The sequence below is a fragment of the Botryllus schlosseri genome, chromosome 3 (assembly GCF_051294905.1).
Source record: "Botryllus schlosseri isolate E-star chromosome 3, Bs_hap1, whole genome shotgun sequence".
Classification (NCBI taxonomy): domain Eukaryota; kingdom Metazoa; phylum Chordata; class Ascidiacea; order Stolidobranchia; family Styelidae; genus Botryllus; species Botryllus schlosseri.
In genome coordinates, this window is record NC_137238.1 from 9,084,129 (window position 1) to 9,096,511 (window position 12,383).

At 39.4% G+C, this 12,383-nt stretch overlaps 1 protein-coding gene across 1 annotated transcript; it reads right to left on the reverse strand.

The window, feature by feature from the left end:
• Positions 1 to 3,795: 3,795 nt before the first annotated feature.
• Positions 3,796 to 7,205, reverse strand: LOC145435732 (uncharacterized). The gene has a single exon (XM_080313013.1). It carries the CDS (start codon positions 5,850 to 5,852, stop codon positions 5,085 to 5,087), a length of 768 nt encoding a protein of 255 aa, XP_080169139.1. The 5' UTR covers positions 5,853 to 7,205; the 3' UTR covers positions 3,796 to 5,084.
• Positions 7,206 to 12,383: the final 5,178 nt, after the last annotated feature.

Sequence of the window (12,383 nt, forward strand, 5' to 3'; positions counted from 1 at the left end):
TACCAGCACCTACGTAAAATCGTCGCGACTTTGGCAGCTCGGTTGAAGAGGTGGGTCAAAATCAGGTATCGATCCCCTCTTCGCACAGCACGGAAGTGGCCTGTCAACATTACGATGGGATCGGGAGAGCTCGGTAGGCGGTCGCTGGATCGATTGTTTGCAGAAAATTACTCGCGACGGCCATGTCCACTTGTACAGCCAACTCGAGAGCATATATTCGGATTTGGCCGCGTCAAAACGCGGATCAACTCAACGTGTGTGCAGTCGACTAAAATTAATACGCAATCGATTCAAAACCAGTTACGCATCAAGATTCGTGTGAATCAACAACCGGTATTCCGAAAACTCCGGAAACAGAGGACGACAACCTTCCGTCGAGCGATCGAAGCACGGCAAGAGAATCTACAACGGCAACGAACAGTGCTCTCGGCATTAATTGTAATAAAGGATAAAGTGATATCTTCAATCTCAAAACGCTATTATGGTCTGAATATTCAAACGCGCAGACGATGGAGTTGAAGGTCTCGTGATCACCATTTGCAAACGCCAGAGGTACCAAGTCCCGTTTACAAAGCAGCAAGTCATAAGACTGCTTAACGACGATCGACTGCGTGCGTTTTACGAAAAAAATGGTCGTCTGCTGAGCAAAATTGCACACGGCTACAAGAGCGAGTGTTGCCTGAAGTTTCAGCAGATGCGCGAAAAAATGAGATTTATCAAAAATTGTATGATTAGAAATAAATACGGGTAAACGAAGCTGCTGTTTGTTTTATCGTTACATGGAAGGACCTTTTCACTTTAAAGATAAGTGTGCACATAGCAATTGGTAACTAAACGATAACAAACACGAATTAGAACGCACTAATGGGAAATTCGTATTTGTTATTGTTCAGTTTCCAATAGCTATGTTACTATAGAATGTAAACGTGGAACGGCAGCGACCGATTTTGCAGCTTCGTTCCGCTTCACTGAAGCTTTACTCAGACTTATTTTACGGCAGCTACTGTAGGATTTCTGGCAATCCAAAAGTTGTCTTCCAGAGCTCAGAATTTACTGAATCTGGTCTTGATCGAAAGCTACTGTCGCACTGATTCCGAAAATGTAAATAAAAATATCATCAGGCACTGAACCGCTTAGAATTCGCCCTCCAAGTCTGAATTATCGGCATTGTCCGAACAATCGAAGAGCCGCAATGGGTCATTGTTATGGTCATTGTTTTGCGGTCATCCGATTGTTCTGAACAATGCAGATTTTAGATGTTGAGGGTGGTTTTTCATCTCAGTACGGTGCTTCACCATATTTTGATTGATATTTTCGAAATCAGTGCGACAGTAGCTTTCGATCAAGACCGGATTCAGTTAATTCTGAGCTCTGGAAGACAACTTTTGGATTGCCAGAAATTCTACAGTAGCGGCCGTAAAATAAGTCTGAGTAAAGCTTCAGCGAAGCGGAACGAAGCTGCAAAATCGGTCGCTGCCATTCCACGTTTACATTCCATAATGTTACTATAGTACCGTACAGTTCGAAGTTTTTTTATTGTTGCCATTGTTACATTGCGGACTTCATAGTATGTAATTTCTGATTGTTGCGTCATACTTTGATTTTCTGGTTTTGCTTTTCATTCTTCTTAAATCCCTTCAGTGTGCCGTTAACTCTTGAAAAGAGGCATCCGAAAAGTCTTCGAGTTGAATAAATATTTTACTGCAATGGATGTTGTATTGAAAGCTATTATTATTATTGTATTATTTTTATGGTGATGTTTATTATGACTTTAGTCCTACTGTACCTTTGTTAGCGTTATGCTGCCATTATATTCGAACTAATTTATATGATTGTTGTTTATGTTGTATTGCAATGCTTTTTAATTTATTTATCACAACATCTATTGTAATATTACATTTAATATCACTCAAACACTAAATGTATTATTGTAGTGAGTGTTGTGATGAAACCAATCTTGAACTTATTCTAACGAACCTGCTTTTTAATTTGGGTATATTCTCTGGTTAGCGTTCGTTTCAGAAAAATAGTAAGATTACAAATTAAACAGTATTACTTGGATTTTATGAATAAAGAGGGAGAAATCGTTCGAAAAGTCAATTTCAATACAACTGAAGAGCGGGGTAATAGGCAAATCAACGATAGACAACTGCAGCTTCAGGACCAAAATGACGGACGTCCTACGTAACAATGAAATGACGACACAATGACCTCGCACTTCTTGTCCTTCTACATTCTATGCCCCCGCCTGGTCTACATACGTACTTGATGGAAGCTTATTACATTTTCACAAATTGCAGCAGCAGAAAAAATTCAAGTTGAGCTCAACTTCGCGCCCCCTTCAGACGCTTTCACGCCCACAAGGGGTCGTGCCCCCCACCCAGTCTGAGAACCACTGCCGTAGAATTATCATGGTGAAATATACTAAAAAAGTATAAATCCCTGCATTAATTAGATTTTTAGTACGCATTTTATCAATATATTTAATTAGTTTTTTTAGACTCTCGCGGGCCGCATGGAGCCCGCGGGCCGTAGTTTGCCCACCCCTGGCTTAGACTGTGTTCGCAGATTGTGTATATCGTATTCTCGCTTGTGAATTTGAGGAAATGTATTGTAGAGGAAAACGCCTAGCATATACTTTCATATTTGAGTTGTTTCTAAGAATTTTAGCTCTAGTGATTTTCTGTTATTTTGTTTTCTCAGGTGAATAGAAATTACTCTCATAACTCGAAGCATGAAGTGACGCGACTTGTGTAAAGACTGCACTTCAGACTGCTAAAAAGAAATCTTAAGCCTTTAATGTGGCTTCGCTCCATTAATTCACAAACAATAGGTAAACACAGCAATGGTTTTAATAAACTAAATATTGATAGAATATAAAACCAATCCTAACACAGAAACTTTGCTGAATGGATGGGCCTCTGCTGAATGGAAGGGCCTCCAATTATTCTCAAAGAAATGTTTATCAAGTGTAATTTTTTCTATAAATAAATCATTGAAAGTGTTAACAACGAAATAGCAACAGTTTCTATCTGACAATCCGAGTTGGCCTTGTATTTGGTAATAATAATTGTGGTTTCTTTTCAGCTCAATATTCTAATTTTTGATTGCAAGAAATGGGAATAACTTGATTGAAGCTACTGTGATATGGCTACTCCGGCCATTGTATGGGCATTTCACTTCCAACAAGGCTGTCCTTGTTATGACACATTCAGTCCTTCACAGAACTGTTACAACTCGACGGCGAGTTGGACTGGAGCAATCGCTGCGAGTAATGACTGACTGAGTATAATTAACTGGAGTAATTCCCTCTCAACATGCAAACGCCCGTCTCCACTACAGTTTTAGATCCAATTGAAAATTTTCACATGGATAGGGTATGAAATTTTGAGCATAACAAACTTTGTTTCAAGAAAATCGGACAATTCGCTGCAGAGTTATTGCAATTTGAAAAATGACACTTTGTGCTCACTCGGCCGTGATGCTATACTGCTTGAAACCTATGTCTAATTGGAATTGACATTATAGTGATAAAATTGCAGCCAGACAGACTCAAATTTCTGTAGTAAGAAATTTTATATATGCTTATTGTGATAGACCTAACTTTTTAACTTTACGACTAGGGTTTAGAGGTCAAATGTCAATTTAAAGTCATCATGTTTTCAAAATCAGTCATGCATAACAAATATTCAACTTTGCCTAGCGTAATTCTATTTAAACCGATTTTTTCGAGAAAGGTGTTGAATGAAAGCTTGAAAAGAGTAGAACACTGCTGAATTGATATTGAATGTGATATTTGACTGCCAATCATCTCAATACTTCATTGAAAAGATATGTTTAAATTTTTCATTTTTTTCTAGCGTTTAGAGTTTTTTCCAGATATCTTTCTGTGTCTAAACTGCCTGATTGCCACCGATCTCTGATCATACAATATTTACTAGAAAACTTATTTTGAAATGGCTGTCATGTTGATTAAAGATCATATCACTTGGCTGAAACACGGATACGGATAAATATTCACCAGACATTCTGAAAACGAAAAGAGTAGATTAGCTGCATCAAAAACCAATCTGTGTAGTGTGGGGCGATTGTTAATGAACAAGAAAGTCGAACAGTAAGTAGAAAGCATATCAATAATCAGTTTTGAATACCAATATTAAACATCAGAACACATTTTCAAATTATTTCAATATATACTGTCCATATTATGCACTTGACGTTTTTTCGGTGCATTTCGGAGTATGTAGGAACTTGGCAAATGCAGATTGAATTTGCTGAAGGGTGCCATTTGATAATTTGTACTGGCCCCTTAATGTTGCCAAGGTTGGAGGTTCGACGATACACAAGATATGAGCATAAGGAACCCAACATACATCTTCATATTCAGGAAATCTGAATGAGACCGAAGGCCCTTTTGGATGCATAAATTTTACTTTAGCATCATCATTTGCATTATCCACTTCGGTGATATATCCAATGAACCAGTCATTGTCATAAATAACAGATGCATAACTGCCCTGCTTGATGCCATCAACACATGGGTGACATTTAGGCTGTGAAAAATCAAAAATTAAACTGTCCTTCTCATCAAAATTTATGCGTTTCATGGCAACAAAATTTATGCGTTTCATGGCAACTTTGCAATTAGATATTGGCCGAAAATTATGAAAGGATCTGGTTCCTTTGATGGTGCTACCAAGAGCAAATCTTTTTTTCAATTGTTCTCTTGTAATTTGGAGGTCTGTTTCTGGAAGCTCTTTGAAATAGATGCTGGGAATTGCAGTTTTGCAGTACTTCATCATTTCTTGAACATTCAGAATTTGGGCATCGTATGGCCGTCGTCGAAGACTTTCCAAAGTGGCTGATCTTTTCACTGTACCTCCTATTCCATCGCAAACGGATTTGCCGTGACTAGTTGCGAAAAAGGACCATTCCGCTTTCACACCGAAGTCCTCTTCGTGCCAGCACAAATTGATGAAGTTTTTTAAATTTTATATTGCGCAGCGCAACCATCGGTAAAATATTCCACTTTTGTTACAGATGGCAATGAATTTTTCAAAAAGCTTATCGTTTCACTTTGAATTTCATAAACCATGGCTACATCGTGGCGCAAGTCGCTTGAAAAAAAAACAAAGCGACAAATGCTGCAGCTCGCCATTTTTGACATAGTAGCATACCACTGGATGCACAGTACAATTACTATGAGACCAGTGATATCCTTGGGCCTCGTCTTGGACATGAAATGAATGGTTTTCACTGAAGTCCATCAAGATAACTACAGATCCTTCCTCCAATGTCTCCTTGCGCAGTTTAAGAAAAGTCGCCTGTTGTTTTGCAATGAAGGAATGCGGTAAGAGTTTGATCAGTTTAGTCATGAGCACCGCAATAAACTCAGTCACAGGAAGTACCCTATAAACCAACTCTGTTCTGTCAGTGGCTGTCCACTGATTGAATGTAATTGGTTCATTGAAATCTTCAAATTTCCTTTTTATATATTCCTCAACTACTTTGGGGCCTGGGCAATGAGAACAACGTTGCAACATACAGTCATTGCTCTTTGTATCACACACCATCATGCTGATCAACTCATGGTAACTCTCCTCAAATTGTGCTGATTTCATCATCAATATCACATTCTGGTGTATTGTACACACGCAAACTGAATGTGTACCTGAGGATCCTGCCAATACACACCATTTTGGCCTTAAAGCTGCAAAGGTTGAAAATCCAACTTTGAGGTCATTGTGCTTCTCTCGAAATAGCTGATACAGCTCTTTCAAGGTACATAAAATCAATTTTTTCTGCTGATATACGTTTCTTTTAACTGAGACCTTATCCCGAATTCCAGGCATTGTTCTTGAATTATCATCATTGCAGTAAAATTCTGAGATTGTTTCTTTTATTGACTGACTTAAAGCCTTTCTCTTTCTTGGTGGTGGTTTACTCAAAATACCATTTCCCCGAGTATGCTTTTAGCAGCAGTCACTAAACAATATGGGACACCAAAATACTCAGATATTTCTTTTTTATTCCACGAATTTGGAGCTAATGTCAGTAGTTGGATTTTCTCTGCTCTTGTTGTATCAGTATGATTTATCTTGGCAAAAATTTCTCCCATTAAGATATCCAGATCATTAGCTTTTTGTTCCAATGATCTGTTGGAATAACTCTCCTCACTGACCTCATCTATTGAGAGGTCTAGTGCAGTTGCAATTTTTTTTGTCATTCTGTTTCTAATCTTCAATAATTTTCTTTTGCCGTACTGAGAGCGTCGATCTTTGGCCATACCATGCAGTTTCAAGGGGGACACTCCAATTTCGTTCAAACTTGAATTCAATACAAAACTTGATACCTGATCAATTGAACATTCTTCCTCACCATCTTCACCATTTTCCTCACTATCTTCACCATTAGAAGAGTCACAGATTTGCGCACACATTGCTTTCAACTTAATATTGCAGTTATTACAAACTTTCTTTCCTGGAACAACTGTTACCATCTGCTTCTGTAAAGCCTTTGTCTGCTCAAGTGTTATGGCATGGATGTTCTTTCTAATTTTCCTTCTATGACACTTCAAGGGGTCACAACAAGTTACCTGCAATGCTTCATACTGGTCTATCATCAGTGCTTTGTGGTGTCCACATATTGTCTCAACTTTCCCCTCTTCGCTGATTAAATTTGCTCTGTGTAGAAGTTTCTCTCTTTCCTCAACATCCAATTCTTTACATGAAACTAGTGATTTCTTGGTCACAAATGTTAGCTTATGGCACTCGCTGGGTTCATCTAATAGTATTCCAACACTGCAGGATTCTATCGCGTTCATTGTAAATAGCATAAAACCTGATTGTATCTGAACAACAAGACAGCACTATTACTCAACAACTCATAGCTATTTCAAATTATTTATGCCATGTCTACTGATTAACATCAATCGAAAGATTGCAGATCATCAGAGATATCCTACACGGATTGGCAAGACATTAAATAGGCAATAATATGCATACATGACTCGGTGTACGTGATTGGAATTTTGACTGACATCACATGCAACAGTAAATCTTATGATGACATTTTGACACGTTACGTAGACCAACAATCGTATCAATATTACTCATAATATAGGCATAGGATATAGAGCAAACAATGAACTTGTAGTCATAAAATATACTGTTTAGCATGGATAAAACATGGAATAACTCACTACCTGTCATACAGAAAGTCTAAATATCGTTTGAAAGGTAACCCATAAGTTCCCTTGCAAGCATAATGAACATATCCAATTAATAAGATTACTCTCTGAGCATGGCAACAAGTATCTACTAAACGCAAAATCAGATAGTTAGAATTTTACATTTAATATTTATGAGAAATTGTGCTATTTTTCACTGAGTACCAAATCATATTTTACACTATGCTGTGGTCAAATATCAATATTACAACCAAGTTTATTGTATTCTAATTGGCAGCAGCTTTCATATGACACCTTGTTCGTGAATTTTGGTTTAAATAGAATTGCGCCAGATAAGTTTGAAAATAACGTTACGCATCACTGATTTCAACATATGGCAATTTTAAAACCAGGATTTGACCCTTGACCCTATATTGTGAAGCAGGCAAATTCCTAGTAAGTAAAGACCAATGATATATATACAATGATTGGAAACTACCGTGAGCTCTGCGTTTCAGCGTGTTCCTGGTCACGCTTCATCGCATACACAGTTGTGCTGTAAACAAAGGCTTCCTCAGCAATACTTCTTTGAGGAACTAGCGATGATATATAATTCATTGGGTATATTTATCAGTGGCAATTTGCGTTAACGTGTTGAATAGCTTTAACGCGTCTGGCATTTTTCTTCTGATTATGCTAGCGGACCGCTGTCATATAAACGTTGATTCACGTACACGTACTTCGTACAGTCGTACACCTAGTTCACAAGATAAATTTCGCGCGTCATGCGCGTATCGTAAATCCAATTCACACATTGACGACTCGCAATTATACGCAATCCCCGTGATGTAGCCTTGTGACGACCAACGAGGCTTATGTTCACACAGTCGCGGACGTTCAACCTTTGTTGCAAGTGACACAACCTTCATTCCAACTTGAGGTGTCGCTTTTCCATCATATTCCTACATCAATAACATCATATATAATTAAATATCAAGCAGACGTAGTTTTTAAAGGAGTAATTCTAGTTATTTTGAGTACTCGAGTAGGTTTGCCTACTTCCGCGGGTGATTGTGTTTTCATACTACTCACCAAACAAAAACATCACAACTTGTTTTTTTCTGGGGATATCTAGATCTCCTGAGTTTTGAAGGTTTTTGAAAATAGAACACACATATTCAATGGCCATTTTGCGGTAGTCACTAAGCTTAACCCTGCAATTTCAAAAGTGACTATTTCCAACTGACTCCGAGCGAACAACCAAATCTACTTTTAGAACTTTTTAAAAGTACTATACACATTTATATTTTCGCTACTTCTATTTGAACCTGAGTAAATCATTGTAGCAATACTTCCACTACTTCAGTAGCAACGTTGCATACATCACCCACCTCTGAAAAAAGTCACCTATCCATGATCATTCCACAAAATCTCGATGCCTTAGAATACAGAATTGAATTTTCAGGATTTCATCATGTTATGTAAAGAAATGAGGAAGATACATACACTTCACAGATAGAACATTTACGAATACATAATTTAATCCTCAAATCCCTAATCGTTGTGTATATGACCGTCGGCAATAGTTGGCCAGCCATTGCCAGAGGAAGTCAATATACCAAAGCAACGTTCTACGTCTGACTCCGGCATAAAAGCCAGGGCCGTCAGGGACTTTACCTGTAACAAAACCTCAAGTCATTATCACTTAGCGATAACGTCATTGGCTATACAAAGGCTTGCCTGAATGGAGAAGTCGCGATCAGATAGATATTGAGTTTTCAATCCTAACTCCTGCACCTTTCTTTGTACACTTTGGCTGAGATGAAACAGGCACCCCGTAATTTTCACATTCGGAAATTCATCAGAGAATGCCCGAATGGCTGCCAATTCAAAATCGTGCATAAGGGTTGTGGGCTGCAATGAAGGCCTTTTTTGTTTTAGCACCTGTTATTAAATGCATAATTATTTGATATTAGCCTTATATAGTTGATTATGTAGAGATTGTAGAGTAGAGCAAACTTCAAAATGTAGGCCTACCACTATATAAGCTACGGATGGTGTGAACGCGAGGTTCACGTTAGCGTTCTGTATGCGGCCTAGTGTAAAGGACCATTGTTGTCAGAAAACACTGTATGAATACCAGAAAAAGCAACAATACCACATGTGCAAATTGTGATTATTCAACTAATCAATTTTTTAATTCAATGAAATTTAGGTAAAGAATGCATCGATGTGAAATGTAAAATCTAGCAGGCGTACGGGAGTTGCCTTGATTTGATATTGTATCATGAAAACCGAATCTGGCCGATTACGGTGTTGGCTACATTAATTTCAGCATTAGAACAAGACTTTACTCGGTTTGATCATAGTGTCCTATATGGTGTCGACACAAGCAAATCGCACGGTTCAATTAAATTGTATCACGTCACAGTTTCCATTTGGCTACAGGCAATTTGACGGTGATTTTTGACCGACTTGCCAAGCATTAAATTTGATGAATCGGGTATCAATCGAAAGCTGACGCTGTACTGCTTGCGAAAATATAAATTTTATTCCACTCATGGCCCTGGAACCCCCACAATCGGCCCCAGATTATTCATTGTCGAGTAGATTGGCAGTGTGACGCAACAATGCTGTCTGGCGAAACGATAGACTAGCTCAAGAGCAAGGATGCGGCCGAGCGGCGAGAGTGGGATCAGCTGACGTCGCGGCAATAGCAATGTGCAACCGCGCCACAGAGAAACGCTGCGCTGTTGATACTTTTTCTATGCGCTTCGGTACAAGCGAGCACACACCAGCCGGGGCCTACGTAGGCCCCGCACCAGCCTTTCCTTGACTTGTAAGGGTAGAACTGGGTCCACAGAATGTATTAGGGCCCTACCAATTTTCGCGCAATAGCCTTCAGCTGATAGAGATATGCAGGCTACGTCTAAGTAGTCTACATTGGATATGTCAGATTATTATGATATCGATTGCCTTAATCCGCTTGTTGCGTAGGGCTCCAGAGATGCGTGGCGCTGTTGATACTTTCTATGGGCGCTTCGCTAAGAGCGAGCACACACCAGCCTTTCCTTGACTTGTAAGGGTAGAACTGGGTCCACAGAATGTATTTGGTCCCTACCAATTTTCGCGCAATATCCTTCAGCTGATAGAGATATTTCTAGTAAGAAAAATATACTTTCAAGTAATAAGATTCACTCAAGACAGCAAATTTAGATAATGTAAATATATCATAGTGTTGAGTTTTCACTCTAGTCCCCATAAGCACCACGTCGGTGACCTTAACACCAAATTCCGAGAAGGCGAAAAAGTGCAAACTCTGTTGGGCCGAATGGACAATGGACATTCAGTTATTCACAGATGCGAAAAAATAATGCAAATCCGTTTTACGTAAGTTACATTAGGAATATAAATACAGGCTACAGAATGAATATAATTCAAATATCTGTGATATCACTGAATTACTTTTGACGCAAAAGGTCCCCGGCATTCAAAAAAACTGTTTGGTGATTGCAAAATGCTAAACCAAATTCCAACGTCAACGTTTATAGTGATATCAGATATATTCCAGTGAAAAAAAAGGTATGAATTTGGTGGTAACATTTTGGAATCATATGGCAGGTATGGCCCGCAAGATTTCTAGGAACGGATTGAATCCGGGCAGCGATACCAGTTTAATTCGACACTCCTGCTGTTAAACTTTATTCAACAATCAACATTTTACCTGCTGCATTCGCGGACCAAGTCCTACCCATACGGATCAAATAAAAGTTTGTAATGTATGCTCATGCTCAATGCTCCTTGCTCACACTTAACCACAAAAGCGACTATAGAAAGTATCGACACCCGCCATCAACAGCGCGACGTGTCTCTGGAGCCCTACGCAACAAGCGGATTAAGGCGATCGATATCATAATAATCTGACATATCCAATGTAGACTACTTAGACGTAGCCTGCATATCTCTATCAGCTGAAGGCTATTGCGCGAAAATTGGTAGGGCCCTAATACATTCTGTGGACCCAGTTCTACCCTTACAAGTCAAGGAAAGGCTGGTGCGGGGCCTACGTAGGCCCCGGCTGGTGTGTGCTCGCTTGTACCGAAGCGCATGGAAAAAGTATCAACAGCGCAGCGTTTCTCTGTGGCGCCGTTGCACATTGCTATTGCCGCGACGTCAGCTGATCCCACTCTCGCCGCTCGGCCGCATCCTTGCTCTTGAGCTAGTCTATCGTTTCGCCAGACAGCATTGTTGCGTCACACTGCCAATCTACTCGACAATGAATAATCTGGGGCCGATTGTGGGGGTTCCAGGGCCATGAGTGGAATAAAATTTATATTTTCGCAAGCAGTACAGCGTCAGCTTTCGATTGATACCCGATTCATCAAATTTAATGCTTGGCAAGTCGGTCAAAAATCACCGTCAAATTGCCCGTAGCCAAATGGAAACTGTGACGTGATACAATTTCATTGAACCGTGCGATTTGCTTGTGTCGACACCATATAGGACACTATGGTTTGATAGCTACACGGCTGTACGCAGTCGAGCGCACCAACATAGGAAAGTTGTTGTGATAAGCATGACTAGCGGCTGGCGTAATTTACGCCATTTCGGCAAAGGCATCGCGTAAGGCAGTGCGCATTGTAATTCGAGTGTAGTTGGTATTTCCTGCGGACGTATATTCTGCCTCATATGAGACCAAACTCCATGTTATTGGTCTTATAGATCCTATTGATCGTACACAACCAACTATATGTGTAATTTCCAGCTGCATAGGGCCATCGCAAGTAAATATATTATGTCTATTTGACACTGCTAGTTCTCTTACGTAATATAGTATTGCTGCATTTCATATCAATTTGAAACATCTTCCGCGCGACTTATAATCCATATAAGTGATACAGCTATTCATTGAAGTCAACAGTAACTTCGTATCACATCCCAAACTTATGATACAACTGTTTGTTATTACAAGCTGTTATTACAAGGTCGGGCGCAGTTATTACTTCCGTGAGTCACATACCTATTTTTGCAGTGTTAGCACTAGTCCCTGGTACTTTACGCAAGACCAAACTCCGTAATAATGATATTTGCTGAAATGCTGGACCTCATCTCACTATGTGTGTAATTTGCAACTGCGTAAAGCAATCGTATGTGAATATTTGGCTTTATTTAACGCTCTTAGTACGCGTGCGAGTTTTGTGGCGTAATAGAATGT

Coding starts and splice junctions, on each gene's coding strand:
- LOC145435732 (XM_080313013.1), bottom strand. CDS start 5,852: ATGCCTGGAATTCGGGATAAGGTCTCAGTTAAAAGAAACGTATATCAG.